This window comes from Magallana gigas, chromosome 6 (genome assembly GCF_963853765.1).
Source record: "Magallana gigas chromosome 6, xbMagGiga1.1, whole genome shotgun sequence".
In the NCBI taxonomy this organism is placed as follows: Eukaryota; Metazoa; Mollusca; class Bivalvia; order Ostreida; family Ostreidae; genus Magallana; species Magallana gigas.
Window position 1 is genome coordinate 18,368,362 of NC_088858.1, and position 19,205 is coordinate 18,387,566.

The following is a 19,205-nucleotide window of genomic DNA, read 5'->3' on the forward strand; positions in this document are numbered from 1 at the left end:
GATATATACCATGCTGCAGTATTTACATTCCCCTGCACTCGTGTGACTATGAAACGGAAGGGAAACTCAATACATATCTCTTGGCCCAATGCTCATCTCATCTCTAGTTTTCTTTTTTAATTTGAATTACATATACATGTATCTACTTTTGAACACCATTGTTTTTGAAAAGTTCATCTTTTCATATGATACATAAATTATGTTGAAATGGTGTAAACATTGTATATTAAATTTTGGTAAATCATATGCTTGTGAATCACGTTGGATTCAAGTTTGAGGATACATGTTCACAAATTCAAACAACACAAATTTTGTTATGTTTCTTTCTTCAGTGGGCATTGGATTGGGAGTTTCAGCTCAAAAAATGAAATCCACCAAAATTAGAGCTCAACAAAAATTGATTAAACTCCAGTATATTAATGGTGGATGGACAAACACAGAGTCTCTGATCACTGCAAGTTGGATAAATGAATATGCCATACTTTGAAGTTGACTGTACAAAAACAATACCCAAATATTAGTTTGCACTAAATGATTCTGACATGTATTTTTCCCCAATATGAACCTGCAGTATTTCACCTGTAAATGTACCTGGATATCTACTGAATAGGTTTTATCAATATTTGATTTTTGCCAATGCATGTACAAATGAACATTAAAGAATTAGTCCAAGGTACCTTTGGACTTCAATGTACTTGCAGCATTCTCTACTGTTTTCTTTACTTCAGATGCAAGATAAAGTTCTACAGAAAATAAGTTACATCTTTTGCTGTCAGTCAGTGTTCTTTCAAATTGATAATTATATAACAACCAATAAAGTGAATAAACTGTATCTTATTTATTTACAATAAACATTGAGAAAAGATGTAAATTTAATTTACATTGAAAGCACTTATTTATTCAATATTGTATAAATGTACTGTACATACAAACAGAACTCAAACAAGCAAAATCAAGCACCACCATGTTGTTTTGAATATTTCTATCTGAATACATTAAAGCTGCCTTTCTCATGAGGATAATAGAAAATGAAAATAGAAAGTTTGAATCCCCCGATTTAAATACATGTACTGAATTACACAAGTTTATCAATCACATGATCATTAGTTTCACATACCATATTCACAATCACAAGAAAAGAAATGTTTGGGTTCATAAGTACTTCTAAAAATGTCAATATCTTAACATCCATGATGGCTTTTAGACTTTGCTCCACCAGAACACGATTTCCCCCTTTTTTCCAACTTCATGGAAGGAACACACTAGTGCAGTGTACATCACATGAGTTCTAAACCTGTCTCTGCTCTTTATCTTCATTTAAATGCTTTACCATGCTGCTCACAAAAATGGAACATGCTTTGATAGTGGGAGACTGGTCAGTGCATGAAGCTTCCACTAACATAAGCTCAAGGTCAGAGTCTAACCTCTAGTCACCCTTCCTCCCTGCAAATAGGCTGTAGTCCTTAATTTGCCATCCTACATTTTGCCTGCTCTCAAACAATTTCAAAATGGCTGGTTGAAGAGGCAGCGAACATCCTTCTTTTTCTGTAGCTCTTGGTAGCTTTTTTTAAACACACGCTTGACTCTGTTGAAAATGTTCTTATCATGGCAGGAGCGAGCAGTGTTTGATAAATCAAACGGTTCTGAAAAGGAAATGCATGTATTAAAAAAATTCAAAGATTTAGTATTTTAAAAAACACCTGCACAATTCATTTGATGAAATGTTTCAAGGAAAATATTGGGGTTTCATTATTAAAATTTGTTTAATCTGAATTTTCAAGGATTTTGCTGATGAGTTCATCCTTGAAATTCAGTGTTCATTGAAGTGCAAATCTCTTGATATTTTGTGATAGGATTATTGTCCACAAAATTACATATTCTAAAAACTGTTTCCACTAAATCCATGAAATTGATGCCCATAAATATAAATGAAACCACAGAATTAAACTTCCTTTTATATGTAATGCCTTTACTTCATTATAAATTTACCACAGTTAAATCACAGTACATACCTTCTATGCAAAGAGGCTGCAGCTGAAAATTTTCATTCTTGAACCGCATGTAGTCATCCAAACTGTATCTTCTTCCTTCTCGAATACATATGCAATCCTCCTCAAACCTAAAGAAAAAGGAAAAGAAAAGTTCTGAAACTGAAGCAATAAATTAATTTTCTATAATCTTTATGCTGATTTATTTTTTCTGTTGTTTAATGAACTGCTAAGCATTTGCATGTAATAGTTAAAATTTATTACTGTAAATCCTCAGTAGTACACAATTATTAGTGGAATCTGGCTGCAAATTTTTTTTGCATCAAGGGGAACAATTAGCATATCATAAACAAACGGGCAAACTTGTTGTCTTGCAACATGCAAGAGTCATAAAACCCATGCATGACACCAATGGTGGCTAGGTACAATGTACACAAGCTGTACATGTTAAAACTTAGGATTTGAGCAAATATAAGCAGAGACAAAGGATAAGAACACTTATATAAATGTACTTGTAAGTTCCCTCCTTTTAAAGCTGCCGACACGGTTTAGAATGTATTGAGTGTAAATTAAAATATCAGTTATTTCACATGTAATACATGTATCACACAAAGACCATGATAGTGACCTGTATTTGTTGCTGTAGTAGGCGAGGAATCCCAAGAAGAGTTCGCCCACACTCTGTCCATTGTCACTCTTGTAGGAGACCGTGTCATCAAACTTCAGCTCCCTGATGTCTAGTGTACCGTCAAAGCGTTCCTGTCAGGTACAACAATTACATATTTACACATGAACTGATACAAATATTAAAACATTAATAACTCATCAGAGTTTTTATTATCCAATATGAAATGTTTATGGTAATCAGTTAGAGATACTATACATGTATAACATTAACTACAGACTTAATTGACTCACAGGGTAAAGCTCCTGTAAGGAGGGAAGCACCGGTGGGGAACAAGCATCTGCAAATGAAAAGAAATACAATGATCACAACAAAAATGGCACCACTAATCTGAAGTATCAAATAATCTGATCGGCTGAGAACTTGCAAACATGCATACACCGTTACTAATGACACAGACATTGCTAAAAAGAAAAGACATGGCTCATGTATAAAAGGAGATCAAGAGGACTTACACTGCAGGTAGTGAATGAGCATGAGACAGAGAGAGTAACTGGAGATGGTGGCTTTGCTGGCATCATTGATGTCATGGAAACGGGCCCACTTCTTAATGTACAGAACTAAAGGCCTAACTCTCCAGTCAGCTAAAAATATAGAATCAATTTCACATCTGGTTCAAATGACTTCTATCATACTTACAGCTTGATTTTTTTTTTCTTCGAATTTTTCAAACAAACCAAAAAAATACCATCAATGTAAATTGGACATGATTACTGATTTTACCAAATATTAATTATTCAAATAATTGGTACACTGCATGTATTTGATTATTCATATAAATGAAATACCTGTATATTTAAATATAAATTACATACTATCATAACAATGTCCAAGATACATGTGTTTTAACATATATGGGTACCTACCAGTACACTTAAATCAATAATTTAAAAAAAAACAGAAGAAGGAAATGACTCACTCATGCAGTAATACTTCAGTAGATGAGTATTTCTGATCCCAACACCATTGTTGACATTCAGATCTACCTGAGCTTTACTGGAAACAAAGAAAAAAATATGCCATTAATACACATGCATGTACATGTATTTTATCAAATCTAAAACACATCATCCTAGATCAATTAACTGAATACCAAGTGTGAATATTATGTACATCAGCATGTTAACTCACCTAATGAGATCATTGAACCGTAGAATGGGGACTTTGGCCCTAATCACTGTAGACTCCCTGACAAAACCTGTATCAAAAATAAGGGTTTATCATTACTCTTATACTAGTAAGCTCTAGTAAACAGGTTAATATATAGCATTCAAAGAATGGTGCAACTACAAAGAAAGGGTGTACTAATGTGTACAGTGTACATACAGTACAAATAAGATTAAAGCAATAATAGCTGCAATTTTCAGTTTGAATTTTTTTTATATAAAGTTTATAGTAATATTACATTTACTTCTGAACTTAAATGACAAGGCTATTATACATGTAGAAGCAAAATTACTTTGTTGTCATCCTGTACAAAAATTCTTTTTGTACCCCTGGTCAATTCTTTTCATTTGATAAAATCAAAGGTTTATTATTATATTTTTTTTTTTTACATAATAATCAATTTGCATAATTATCATCAAAACACGTTTTCTTTGCAAACCATTGTTTTAAAAATATGACATGTTACTTCTAGAAAAGATTGTGGTGTCCATTTCAAATCTTAAGCTTACCTTTTGTGAATTATTCAATCAAACTCATAAAATATATCCATTCAACACAGAGAGCTATCCATAACTTACTGCATTTATACAGGGCTTTTTGGATGAGGTACAGTATTTCTGGTGCTTCTCTCTTCTGGTCAACCTATAATTCAAAGTATCTCTAGTTTTGATATTCTATATTCAGATAAATATAAAATTTTGCATTAACCTTACAGTACTGTCATTGAACACTGTTAAACATACTTATGAATAGAATGTTAAAAAAAATGCATGTTTTTATTCTATTTTACCAATACATCAAAGGCAGATTACTCTAACTGCACAAAAATACCATAAATGTGTAATGTAGAAAGGGCTCTTAATATACATGTACTTATTCTCATTAAGTACTAAACATATTATATATCTAGCTGTTATTGTACTCACTATTGAGCATTTTTGGCGAAAAGTAGACTGTCAAATCTCATGCATTTACATGTATTTAAATGAATATGCAGATTTAAAAATCAGATCCACACTAACTTCCACAAATATCGTACATGCTATTTAATAAAATATGTTTTAAATACAGTATACAGATACATACGCCATCTTCTGTGATCATCAGACACATGTCCATGTCACTCTTCATTGTCCCAAAGCCACTCATTGTAGACCCCACTATGTACAGTCCACAGTCTACAATACAACGGAATTGCAATGTACCAATAAAAAACAACTTGACAAGATACCAGTACATATACAAATACAAACTTCTGCATATAAGTACATGTACCCTGATATTCAGGTCATCAAAATGGCTTTAAGTTTGAGACTTCACTTCCGTTATATAAATTCATTTTCAACTGAATCGCTCCTTCAGTTTTCAAGTTACAAACCTATTAATGTTTTGTTAAGATTGAAAGGTAATTACACTATATGTTACCACAAATAAAAGACAATGTCAGAATAAATAAGATAGTTTTTACACACATTTTACATAGACAATGATCCTTTGTACTACAAATGAACATACTTGGCATACAAGACTGGAATATCTTGAACAAGACGTCTCTGAGTTGGAGTTTCTGTTTGTAGGCTTTATCAGTCTGGTGATTCTCCAAGAAGTATCGAATGATTGCTTCTGTGATCTGTAAACATAACTTCTGTTCTTACTTTTATTTAAAGCCACAATGTGTATTTTTGGTATTGTTATTCATCACACCATACATGTATCTGTGCCATTCTGACTAGTCTAATTTTTACTGTGTATTTAGGTATAATAGTATAAATATAGCTCATAATATGGTAAGCAAGTACAAAACAAAATTGTATTTGTAAATAAAATTTTCAATAAAATTTGCCTCAGGGTGTTTGTATTACAACACTGAGGATACACCTCTGTATATTTCTGAATACTCACTGTAAGCCTTTGGTGATAAACATTTATTACTTATGTTAATATATTGGGATTTCACAACTTTGACTGTGTATCAGGATAAATCAACACTCAACAGAATTAATCTATATTGTATGTTAGGATATAAATGCCTTGTATAAGAATTTACAGTGGGTACAAATCGATGCAAAAGAACTCCCACTGTGTATTCTGATATTTCAAAACTTTCACTGCGTATTGGGATCTATAAGTACTTTTTGTATATATATGTATTGAAACTTCCAATGTGTATTGTCATTTAGGATATTTCAGAACTTACAGTGTGGGTTGTGTTCTGTATACAGCTGTTTCAGTTCTGTATTAGAATTTCCCTATTATGTTGGGATATACCAGGACTTCCTCTGTATATTGAGATTTGTCAGAACTTACACTGTGCATTGGGTTGTACCCCGACGGAGGACGTGGTACGTCTTTTATCACAGCACTAGAGGACTCCACTGAGTGGCTACCTTTGGATTTCTTACTACTAGAAGAGCTTGGAAGGGAATCTGCATGCCTCCTACAAAATCATGAAGTTTATGGTACATGAACATTTAAAACGTTTTTGATCTATATTTACAGTTTAAAAAATCCTGGTAGCATACAACCCCAAACAGTAAACGTATTTAAATTAATTAACATTAACATGTGAAATTGATATTCCACCTCAATTAAGTCAATGCATTAAAAATCTACAAAAGATTTCAATCACTGCAGATGAGAAAAATGAAAATGAAACCAAATGCATCAATAATAACATGATTCAGATCATACAAAAAAACTACAAAATCAGAATTAATAAATCAAGTATTTTTTTACTTGCGGTTTTGATGACCAACACTTGCACTGGGTTGTTTGTGATGCAACTGCGACAGAATATCTTGTCTGATTGTTTCCCTGTGGTCTTGTGGATATCCAGAATTGCCCTGAAAACTCTGCCAGCCATTGTCAAAGCTTAGAAAATTTGGCTGATGATACTGATGTTGGGCAGGGACAAAAGCATACTGCTGTTGCACCATTTGTGAGAAGCGGACTGTTGGATTACATGGCACATGTGAATTATAGTACCCATGTTGTCCTTGATAATAAAGTCTCCTATTATTCATCATTCACAATTTTTAGTTGGGATCAAGTCAAACTAAATGGGCAAGGTCTCATCAACATCTTAAAGCCAACCTGTAGAAAAATGAACAATATAATGGGCATAGTAATATATAGGCCTAATTTAACAAACTGTCAAATAAGAAATAACATTTTAAAAACTTAAAGGGGAAAATGGATGATCTATTAGAGTTGTACACATATCATTCTCTTACACAGCTATCATAATCGTGACGATACATTTTAACATTAAAAACAAACTCCAAATTAAAGATTTCTAAGACCAGTCAAGTAGTGGTCCATGTCTTGAGTTTAACCCCTGTTGAATTAATTTGTAGTCGATGTCATTTAGTTCATTACCAATACAAATCTTCTCTAATATTTCCAAAAAGCAATAAACCACCTTGTCCACTCGATAGCAGCCATAACCCGTAAAAAATCAAACTTGTTAATCGCTCAGTGATCACTTCTCAGGTCATGGTTGAGAAAAACGTGGTAAAATGTTGTGTACCAAGTGCACATGCGTCAGAGGATATTGTGTTCTATGTGACGTAGGCGACGAGAGAACGAAATGGCGTGAACGGTGTACGAAGAAATTCTACTTTCAGTTGTAAACATTTTCAATTCGGCCGTTGCGTTGGTTAAATTTTTAAAAACAGTAAGTTTGGGTTTATTTAGTAAGGGTGTCAAAGTATCGAAATGTCACTATGAGCGTGGACGCATATGCCCCAAATTCCCAATCCTTGACTTTCCTCGAACCTGAAGAGGACCTCATTGGGGCCGACACTCAAGGAACCGATTATGACTACACAGATTTCACCCTACCATCCCAGACCCAGTCACAGACCCAGGCATCCCAACTTGAACACGGACAAAGCCAAAGCCAGGTACGTGGTTACGAAAGAAATTTTGCCAGATGGTCGTTCAGTAATGGAGTCGCCATGTGACATGTGGCCACATGCATTAGTGCATGCTGATGATACAATTTTAGTTTTAGAGTGCAGTTCTGGTTTTCTTATTCAGTTATTTGCATAATTTTAAGTCTAGGCAGTGCTTCAATTGACTGTACATTTTTCTAAATTGTGAAATAACCATAAGTAGATGAACACTAATACAACATGATAACACAGTGGTATGGAAGACAGATGGAAGTAATTGGAAAAGTGTTCAAGTTAAAGATAAATGTCTAATTATTTAATTTTAGGTGAATGGTCCAGAAGCCCCTATCCAGAATGGGCTGGACAAAGGTGTTGTGGGCATTGCCCAGGGGGTTGGGGAGCTTACTTTTGAAGAGGAGGAAGAAGAGCAGTTTATGATGAAAGATCTACCAAAGCATGCCTGCTCGTAAGATTTATATACATGCATAACAGTAATAAATCTTAGTTAAAGTTTTTCACCTTTGTTGAAAAAGAAAGTAGAAAGTACTCTATAGTGATGAAAATATGAAAGTTGAATGAGGTGTTTCTATATTTATATTTTGTGAAAATAAGGTACAGCACTTTGTCATTGTGTACAGCAGTTCAAACTTATGCCCCCAAAATTGAATTTAAAAAAGATATTGCAAACTGATTCATTGAGCATAGAATATAACTTTTGTATGCAGTCTGATATTGATGATACTTAATAAATGTAATAACACATGCAGATATGATGAGCAAGCTAGATGTTGGACAAAAAACTCAGCAAAAAAAGATTTATAAAAAATCCTGCTTATAACTCAATGACTGACACTCAAATTTTGGTTGACTATCAGAATGGCTAGCATGGTAAACATTAAAAACGGAAAAATAGATTTTGTCAATGAACAAAATTGTGAACATGCCACTTTAAGCATTACAATTAAAAGTTTTCTCTGAGACATAAAAATAGAGGCAGAATTCAAAACCTGGTGCTTGATCCATTTATTATAATTACTGTCATATGTTAACTAAATATTAAGCATATTTTAATTAAATAAAACTACTTGTAACTTTAAGTAAAATATTAACAACAAAATTGACAAAAGGCATTAGTTTTTTTATGATGAAAAGATTGTCCTAAACTATCATGTGGTAAATCTAATGAAATATGATTCCTTTGACATTAGAAAAAAAAATTGAAAGGCGAAAAGCTATGTTTTCCATGGAGCTACTTCCTTCCTTATGTTTCAGCTTTAGATAGTGCTGGACTTGTATATGAATATATGAAAGTGAAAGACACAGTAATTTAAATTTTATGATAGTTATATAACATTATAATATTATGACTGTCTTTGAAAAAGAAAATGTAAGCCTCAAATGGAAATTAACTAAGTATTCTTATTAAACTTGAAGAGAAGCCTATTAGGGTACAAGAAGCATTCTCTTTTATTTCAGATATTGTGGAATTCATGACCCAGCATCTGTGGTGTATTGCAATAGCACCAAGAAATGGTTCTGCAATGGAAGAGGAAACACTTCTGGAAGGTGAGTGCCATACATCATATTGATTAGGGACTTTAGAATTTTATAAAGACATCGGAAATAATTAATTCAAGTTTAAGGTAATCAAGATTAACTGAATATGTAATAACATTTTTCTCTCTGATCAGTCATATCATCAACCATCTTGTACGAGCCAAGGCAAAGGAAGTGACCCTGCACAAAGATGGCCCCCTGGGAGAGACTGTTTTGGAGTGCTATAACTGTGGCTGTAGAAATGTGTTCTTGCTTGGATTCATCCCAGCCAAGGCGGACTCAGTGGTTGTACTCCTATGTCGCCAGCCCTGTGCAACTCTTACCAACCTGAAGGATATGAACTGGTTAGAAAACTTTTCTGCCAGATGTAATGAAGTCAATTTTTTTTTTATATAGATAATTATATTCTTTCAAAGCTTTCATGATGTATTCTTTTTAACAATATCTTTCAATACCAGTTCCCAATCTGTTACAAGATGCTGGTGGTAACAAACAAATCAACTAAACAAGACAGACCTTGCAGACAATATTGCATTCTTTTGAATAGGGACCCAAGTCAGTGGCAGCCATTGATACAGGACCGCCAGTTTCTGTCATGGCTGGTCAAAGTGCCCTCTGATCAGGAGCAGATGAGGAGCCGCCAGATCTCGGCTCAGCAGATCAATAAACTAGAGGAGCTGTGGAAAGACAACCCTGACGCCACGTTGGAGGATTTAGAAAAACCAGGGGTGGATGAGGAGCCCACACAGGTGTTGCTCAGGTAAGAGGCTTCATGAGGGTCTCATATTAATCAAGTTTGTTTATCAAGTAAGGTAATGCACTTTGTGTTCGAATATACTCTACATTGAGACATGAATTGAATGAAATAGTATTTATGAAAACAGTCTTGTGGAAGGGAATGATAAGGTTGTGTAGGAATATCACGAAATTTTATTTTGCATTTAGATATGACGATGCTTACCAGTACCAGAACATTTTTGGACCTCTGGTAAAGTTGGAGGCAGATTATGACAAGAAGTTGAAGGAATCCCAAACCCAGGACAACATCGTAGTGCGTTGGGATGTTGGACTCAATAAAAAACGGATAGCTTTCTTCCACCTCCCGAAAGCAAATGATGGTAAAGTATTTTTCACTCACAAGACATTAGTTAGATGAACTTTGTAAGTTTTTGATGTAGATAATAAATGTTTTAATTTTTACTCCTTGCAGAGATGAAGTTAATGCATGGGGATGAGTTGAGGCTTCGTTATCAAGGCGAGCTGCACAAACCATGGTCTGGTGTTGGACATGTAATAAAGATTCCAGACAGTATCCTTGAACACATATTTCTTAACATAAAAATAAACATTTATAATATCAAATGCTTGAAAACCAGCCACAAATTATACATACAATTTAATCATTGTGTCTGAGATTATATTTTTCCTGACCTGTGTTAGACCATAGTGATGAAGTGGCCATTGAACTGAAAAGTAATGCAGGAGTGCCTAGCGAGTGCACTCATAACTTTGTGGTGGATTTTGTATGGAAGTCAACATCCTTTGACAGGTATGTATCATTCTAAAATCTTCTTTCATTTCTCATAGGTGTTCCTGAAACTGTGTTTCAGTATTTAGTCAGTGTTTCATGAATTATTTTACAGGATGCAGGCAGCGTTGAAGACCTTCGCTGTGGATGAAACATCTGTATGGGGATACATCTACCACAAACTTCTGGGACACGAGGTGGAGGATGTTGTCATCAAGTGTCAGCTCCCCAAGAGATTCAGTGTCCCTAACCTCCCCGAGCTGAACCACTCCCAGGTGTACGCTGTCAAGACGGTCCTCCAGCGGCCCCTCAGTCTCATTCAGGTACCACTGTCACACTGTCAGCAGTTCACAGTATCTCTGTAGGAAGTGTCCAATTGTACGGTGGATCTTAACGGAATTATTTTACTCTTTAAGGGTCCTCCTGGAACTGGTAAGACTGTGACATCTGCCACCATTGTGTACCACTTGGTCAAACAGAACAATGGACAGGTGTTGGTCTGTGCTCCCTCTAACATTGCTGTGGACCAACTTACTGAGAAGATTCACAAAACAGGACTGAAGGTATTATTTTTGTATTACAAGTTTGTTCCAAGTTCAGGAGTTTGGTGTCTTTAATTCTGTATTCTTTGTTACACCTTTTTTCACTCTTTTTTCAATAGGTTGTACGTCTGTGTGCAAAGAGCAGAGAAGCCATTGATTCACCAGTGTCTTTCTTGGCTCTTCACAATCAGATTAGAAACATGGAAAGGTAGATAATGTTTGTTGATATTTAAAGTACTGTTTTATTAGAAAAACTGAAATGCACATCTACTGTTTGTGACTGCATTTACCGATTCTCAAACCTTTACTTTGCACAGTGTGCCAGAGTTACAGAAACTGCAGCAGCTGAAGGATGAGACAGGTGAGCTGTCGTCCACTGATGAGAAACGATACAGGTCTCTGAAGAAGCAGTGTGAGAAAGAATTGTTGCAGGTAATCATTAACCCATTCTGTGAAACTGAATTTAAAGAGCTGATGATTTGTGGTTGGAAAAATCATGTGGAGACTAAGTCATAATCAAGATTTTTCTATCCTTGTTTAGCATGCTGACGTTATCTGTTGTACCTGTGTGGGAACTGGTGATCCTAGGTTGGCCAAGATGCAGTTTAGGTCTGTCCTGATTGATGAGAGCACACAAGCCACTGAACCAGAGTGTATGATCCCTGTGGTGCTGGGCTGTAGACAGGTACGTTGACAATGTAGTGTTCATTTAAAATGATTACTTGATTATGTTGAATGGCCAGGAAAAAACTTATTTGATGATGCATGATCTCATTGTTAAAATACATGTAGATGTACATGTACGTAAAGAAACTGGATTGAACTTCAAACTCGCTTTGACATATGTATTGTTTTAGAGATATTCTTGGTCTGGATACCAAAGTTCAACTGTAGCTTTAGTGTTACACTCTTGATTTTGTTCTTAGTTGATCCTGGTAGGAGACCACTGTCAGCTTGGCCCCGTGGTGATGTGTAAGAAGGCAGCCCGAGCGGGTCTGTCCCAGTCGCTGTTTGAGCGCCTGGTAGTTCTGGGCATCAGACCCATACGTCTACAGGTCCAGTACAGAATGCACCCTGCTCTCAGCGCTTTCCCATCCAATATCTTCTATGAAGGATCTCTACAAAATGGAGTTGCACCAGGTAAACTTTTCAGAAATGTTGTTTTCACCATTGAAGTTTTTGCCCAGAACATACATTATGTTTTTTTCAATAATCCATCAAATGCTTTTAACTGAGACATGAGAACATTTACATTTGTAGGAGACCGCGTAAGGAAAGGACTTGACATTCCCTGGCCTCAAGGAGACAAACCCATGTTCTTCTATACAACATCTGGACAAGAGGAAATATCAAGTTCTGGAACTTCTTATTTGAATAGGTTCGTGTTTTACAAATTTGTACAGTGGCTGTACATGTATACATGTGGCAAAGTACATGAGGTTTAACATGGGTGAGCTTTTCATAATTCAATGTGATATTATCTAGGACTGAAGCAGCTAACGTGGAGAAGATTGCCACAAGATTTTTGCGATCCAACGTCAAGCCTGAGCAGATAGGTATCATCACTCCTTATGAAGGACAGAGAGCCTACATTGTACAGTACATGCAGTACAGTGGATCTCTGAACAAGAAACTGTATCAGGTAATCTCCATCATTGGTGTCTGCCCTCTTCGATAAATTATTTCTGCACGAGTATGCTTGACTGCCTAGACAAAATGTAGATAATTCTCAATTGTTGAATTTGCTTTTGTAGGAGATAGAAGTTGCTAGTGTTGATGCTTTTCAAGGGAGAGAGAAAGATTTCATCATTCTCTCTTGTGTTCGTTCTAATGAACATCAAGGAATCGGTTTTCTGAATGACCCTAGACGTCTAAATGTGGCTTTAACTCGAGCAAAGTAAGGATTCAATATGTATATATATATATATTTCATTATACACGTAGAGTGTATATGCATTATACTGGCTTCAAAGTTAGAAATTGATTTTGCAATAAATGTTTATACTGTAAATTGCTTATTGATAAAATTTTCTTTTATTAGATATGGAATAATTATTGTTGGAAATCCCAAGGTTTTATCAAAGGTATGAAGTTATTGATCATTTTCCCTCCTAGATATACTTGTATATTTAACAGCCTATAAAGTATTTTCTTTGTACATGGACTTACCATACTTAACATTCTGTTGTCACACATTCTTATTTCAGCAACCTCTTTGGAACCACCTTTTAACTTACTACAAGGAGCAGAAGTGTCTGGTGGAGGGCCCTCTGAATAATCTGAAGGAGAGCATGATTCAGTTCAGCAAGCCCCGCAAACTTGTCAACACGTCCAACCCGGTATGTACATCTGGAGAATAAAGGGCATCTTTTTTAAGCACAAATTTTCAATTGACTCGTGCCTGCAGTAGCTGATGACTATAGATGTAAATTCATGTATAAGAATTTTCCACAATTCTCCACAATTCCAAGTCTCAAAATTAATCAGATTCATTTACATTGGTTCTATTACTTCAATGAACATTTAATTACTTGTATGTTGATGACTAAACATCAAAATCCAAGAACTGTGGTGAATCCACAATAGTTGATGGTACATTTCAAATAATTTGTTGACATTTTTTTGTTTTGTTTAATAGGGAGGACGTTTTATGAGCAACATAATGTTTGATGCCAGAGAAGTTCTGATTCCGGGAAGTGTGTATGACAGAAGTAAGGCTTGAAATTCATTTGAATTATAACACTGAATCCACATATTATCTAAACTTCATCATAAAAATTCTGAGTTATTTTCTTAAATATGTAAAATATTCTCTATACAAATGTTTGCTTTGTGAGGGAGATCACTGTATAATAGGTATGTCTTCTTTTTATAATTATGTACTTTACATTTTGCTAATTCTGCAGGTCGCGGATACAACGAGCCAGTGGTTCGCACCCATGACCAGCTGAGTTACATTGGTCCAGAGAGACAGTACACAGGCCCTGCCCTGAACATCCCAGTGCCTGTCAATATGTTCATGCCCCCCATGCCACAGCCATTCAATGGACAGCCAATGCCAATGGGTATGTCAGTTAATTTCTCAATCTAAGAGTGTAATGATACATTTTTGGCACACATTTTATCAGACTAGGTACATGAAGTAGTGATTGGTAGTCTGATGGTACATTGGTTATGTTTTTACAGGTAACAGAAATGCCCCTGCCCAAAGGGGTACGGGACGTCGTCGTGGACAGAAGCCTCCGCGCTACAGCAACACCCAGTCACAGCAGAACAGTTCCCAGTACAGTCAGGGCAACAGTCAGAGCCAGGCCAGTCAGGTAAGATAACTGTCGGTTAGCGAGAAAATGATGTACAGCACATAGTCTGAAAATCATATGGAGACTCAGGGAATTGATTATATATATGATACTTTGTATGTTGATCAAAGCAGAATAGAGAATATCTCAAATAAAGGCATGTGTGTTATGTGGAAATGAAATCAACTTTTGCTTGTCATTAAATGGAATTTTAATGATTTAAATGTATCTTATGTAAATGATAAACATTGGGAAACATATACATGTACTTAACGTTGACTTTCAATAACTCATTCTTTGAAGTCAGAATGAACAGCCTTTTATGGTGAACACTTAAACTTTATGTAAATTGTGATGGAAAGTTTTCTTTGCCTTGTAGGATGTATCCCAGCCATTCTCCCAGGGACCACTGACCCAGGGGCCAATGTCTATGAGCCAGCCCTTCCAGATGAGTCAGCCAGGCTTGTCTGGTCTCTCCCAGCCAGAGCTCTCTCAGGTTTATCTCAGTTTGATAACTCTTCATTCCATACATTGTGTTTTAAATACTTTGTCCTACCTTTTATGATCTGGTTACAAACAAACTGTTATGCTTAGCAAAGTGGTCTACTATTTATACTTCATTGAATATTGGAATCGTATACTTTTGATTGCAGGACAGTTTCTTGGCGGATGACTTCAAATCTCAAGCAGATGGCATGCTGTCCCAGGACTCCACCTACCAGGGAGACCGCATGTTTTATGCATCACAGTTGTCACAGGGTCCATTTAATTAGGACACAGGCATAGCCATACTCTTTAATGGCGGAGTTTGTTCTTAACTGAAAATAACAATGATGCAAATTGTATTGAGAACTTGAAACTGACATGTAGCAGTGTCTAAGATTATGAGGAACTGCCTGCCTTACTGCAAAACGTCTACCCACCCTGAGTCACTAACAGCACCCTCAATCTCTGTCTGGTGCTGGACCCTCACTCACAACAGGTGCTCCAAACACCAACAGTCCTCAAGGGTGTGTGCACACTCCAGTCTGAAGCAGATCAGACCCACTCAGACAAGTGTACTCAAACAAGGGTGACCTAGCAGTATGAGGCTAGGCCAGGAGATCCATCTTACCAAGACACTGCCGGCTAGATTGTGTTTACAATGATGATATGTTAGAGTTGGCATGTAACAATATCTATAGAATGAGATGATTCGGCAATCTGTCTGTTGCAGCCATGTTTCCACTTCAGACAGCCATTTCACCAAACAATTGTCGACTTTTTGCTAATTCTTGTAATTGCCTTCACTTTTTGCCACTTGTATCTTTATTCAGTTTCTGTGTTTGTTTTTTTTTAACCATCTACTAGTAAATCTGCTTTTTTATTTGTCTTTGGTGGAGTAGATTTGGATTATAACAATACCTGCGATTCCTTGATTCTCAACCTGTAACATATTAAGTAGCATGTTTCGTGTTTGCCATCTTCAAACAAGCTCACTTCTTTTTAAATCAATTTTGAACAATGAATTATTGTTTATTTACTCAGAAGAATGATAAAATACCTGGTACAAGTCTTTATGCCGTTTTGCTCTATGAAAGTGTTGAGGAGACAGAGAAGATGAAGTTTTATTCTGCATCCCCTTTCAGTTTCCACATTTATGTGTAGGTGCTTTACATGTGTAGCTTATTCGTGTGTAAACAAACTTTGTGTCATCTGTTCTCTACAAAAACTAGGACAATAGACCATATGTCTAGACTTTTTTTTATATTCAAAATAAGGACTTGGGTATTTGTAATGGCTACATAAAAAAATATTTGATTGTCTAAATTAATTGTTTTGGCCGTTTGTTGATTGATGAAATGATTTCTTTTGGGTTGCTCTGAAATGATTTGGTTTTGAATTATAAATATTTAGGTACTGTGTGTAATAAAGCATATTCTGCATATTGTTGTTTATTTAATTACTGTAGTAATCAAAGTACTGACATATAGCTATGAAGAATTGGGATAATGGAAACTGTGATGTAACCTCGTGCAATCATAGCTAGACAAGTTCTATGTCAAGGCTAAAACTGTCACCTTTGAAGGTCAAGAATTATAAGGTTTTACATGTAATTAAGGTGAAGGACAATTTGTTGTTTTGCTGATATGTGTTGCAGAAAGTTGTTCTGCAGTACCAGGGTGTTTAGATATATTTAATGCCTGACATTTATATTTAATTTTTCGCATAGCAAAATGTAAATATGTTTTCATTGAGGCTTTTCAGCAAATGGAATCTATATTAGTATTGGTAATGATACATCCAATGGCTAAAAACCTGCACACTTGCCTTTTGCTATTTTATTGTGTATAACAAATTATTAGTTTGCATCGGAGAACATGTAAATTCCCCCTCCCTTAGAAATTAAAATTTCTAAAGGATCTATTGCAAATAACAAAAGAATTGACCCATAAGGGAGGTGGATTTCCTGGCAAAATCACTTTTAAAAATCAAGATTTTTGTTAATTTCTATCCACATATTTCTAAATTTTTCGAATTTGCAGTTTTGAACTTATCATATTGTTCTTGCAATTTTATTATTAATCTTCGATTTGGCTAAAACAGCATTTTCTCAATAAAATGGTATATTTCTGCATGGTTTTTGGCCTATATTCTACAGGACCGACCTTCCCCGAAGAAAATCTTAGCTATTTTGATAGGTTTTGTTCAAAGGAACAAATTAGATAGAATTTGTTGGGGCACCCCTCGCTGGGCTCGAATTTTGCAAAAAAACGACAAAAATTTCGGAAACTAAAGTCTATCATAATAGTCTATATCTTAATGTGTTGAATCTGGATAGCTCAGTAGGTTAAAGCGCTGGCTTTGTCGCACATGATGTTTTTTGTGCCTTGGTTCGATTTTAATTTGTGGGCATACTTTTTCTTTTTAAAAACTAACGGCATTTATAAACACCGTTTCAATTTTTTTTTTATTTTTTTTTGCAGAATTGTGCTTTTGTATATTAAACTTCGATCTTCTTCCTTAATAATGCACGTTTGCTCATTGAATTAAAGATATTGATGAAAAAAAAATATATTTCACTTCATGTAAAAGCAATCAACCGTAACTATACCCTATATAGTAAACACGCTTTTTAAAAAATCATGCCAAGCAAAAATAGTTGCGTTTGCCTTTCCAGAACATCTATAGGAAATGGTACAATTGTGGGAGAAGTACTGCAAAGTAGATGCAGTTCGTTTTTTGCAAAGAATGTGTGCATTGGTGATATCCTAAGCCAAAAATACAGGAGGAAGGTTTATGGATAAGAAAAAAATGGGGGTGGGTCATGATCAGTTAGAGTTTTCCGTCTCCTTGCCATTCCGGCATCAGGTACGTCCCCTTAAACGAAGTATGCAGCTGTTTATACGGAAAAGAGTTCAGTTGAATGTATAGTGAATGATGATAGTGTTCGAACGTCTTGTAAAAATCCTTATACATCACTCTTCCTGTTATTTCTGTTGAAAAACTAGCTAGGTAGACGTGCATTATTTATTGCAAAGAGTCAAAGGGTTTGCGACTTTTGAAATCGCGTCACGCAAGACTTTCAATAGCTAGTTGCTTAAATGCCCTTGGTTGTTAATAAACTCATAAAGAGAACATGTATAGTATTATAGAATGTAAACTGAAAACAAAATAAGAAAAAAAAAGTGCATAACTCATACTGCTCGGAAAACTGTGAAACTATTTTTCAATCGCTATATACATTATGAGAACTAAAACCAAAGAATTTACTGTGTATGGCCTGTATAAAAATAAGAAGTGGAACTGAAATCGATATGATTTTGTAGAGACAACCACCAATACTGGTCCTATAGTCAAGTCTTTTGTTATATTCAAGTGTTCCTTTAAATAAAAATCATTTTGCTGGTTACTGATCTTTTTAATGAAATCAAGAATACTCTGAAAATTAATCGGCCTCAACCATCCAGGGTTTTTAAAAGAAGAAACGAGTGCCTTTGTGAAATCAAAGAAAAAAAGGTTTTAATGGTTGGGTTTATAATTTTTCAAATCATTATTATTATCCACATATTTATGCAATATTGACGGCAATATTTGTAAAAGCTGATTTATAATTAGGGGTCTTATTTGTAAAATTCTTTGCTATTTGACGACTGCAACATAATTAAAAGGAGTGTCGGCGTAAATATTGAACGGCCCTCGTCCTCGTACATGTACATGCTCAGTACCAATGAATGAAGATCTACCACTTTATAGTTGGGTTATTAAATCAGGTTTATTTTGTTTATTCCCATGCGCGGATCCAGAAAAATTTTCCCTGGAAGGGGGGGGGGGGGGTTACGAAGGTTATTGAGTTTTCAATGGGGGGGGGGGGTCCGAGGCATATTTTTGGCAATATTATAATGTAATTTAAGAAATTTGAATTTTGCAAGAGGATCTGGACCCCCCTCCCCCCTCTCTAGATCCGCGCATGATTTCTTTACCGATATATTTAAACGACATGTCATTAACCAGTCCTGCACTTTAGTTTTTTCCCTGAACTTGTCTGAGGGGAAGAGATGTT

The 19,205-nt window shown here is 35.4% G+C and overlaps 2 protein-coding genes across 3 annotated transcripts; one reads left to right on the forward strand and one right to left on the reverse strand.

Moving 5' to 3' along the window:
* Positions 1-1,258: 1,258 nt before the first annotated feature.
* Positions 1,259-7,389, reverse strand: LOC105328584 (poly(A) RNA polymerase GLD2). Of its 2 annotated transcripts, none has more exons than XM_034467689.2 (13): positions 7,262-7,389; positions 6,577-6,933; positions 6,148-6,277; positions 5,356-5,470; positions 4,927-5,018; positions 4,419-4,482; positions 3,805-3,871; positions 3,593-3,669; positions 3,129-3,257; positions 2,907-2,953; positions 2,617-2,747; positions 2,013-2,119; positions 1,259-1,643 (listed from the first exon to the last, which is right to left on the reverse strand). In XM_034467689.2, the coding sequence occupies exons 2-13, from the start codon at positions 6,864-6,866 to the stop codon at positions 1,504-1,506; spliced, it is 1,389 nt and encodes a 462-aa protein (XP_034323580.1). In that variant the 5' UTR covers positions 6,867-6,933; positions 7,262-7,389; the 3' UTR covers positions 1,259-1,503. The 2 variants fall into 2 exon arrangements, with proteins under 2 accessions (XP_034323580.1, XP_034323581.1); XM_034467690.2 differs by having other exon boundaries at positions 7,219-7,346.
* A 13-nt stretch (positions 7,390-7,402) lies between these two features.
* LOC105331061 (regulator of nonsense transcripts 1) lies at positions 7,403-15,992 on the forward strand. The gene is made up of 24 exons (XM_011433099.4): positions 7,403-7,745; positions 8,063-8,202; positions 9,213-9,302; positions 9,428-9,637; positions 9,841-10,053; positions 10,239-10,411; positions 10,504-10,602; positions 10,734-10,842; positions 10,937-11,144; positions 11,238-11,384; positions 11,483-11,571; positions 11,681-11,795; positions 11,905-12,048; positions 12,290-12,503; positions 12,624-12,741; positions 12,849-13,005; positions 13,118-13,260; positions 13,405-13,447; positions 13,571-13,702; positions 14,002-14,074; positions 14,270-14,428; positions 14,550-14,683; positions 15,042-15,158; positions 15,316-15,992. The coding sequence occupies exons 1-24, from the start codon at positions 7,566-7,568 to the stop codon at positions 15,433-15,435; spliced, it is 3,327 nt and encodes a 1,108-aa protein (XP_011431401.1). The 5' UTR covers positions 7,403-7,565; the 3' UTR covers positions 15,436-15,992.
* The last annotated feature ends 3,213 nt before the right edge of the window (positions 15,993-19,205 follow it).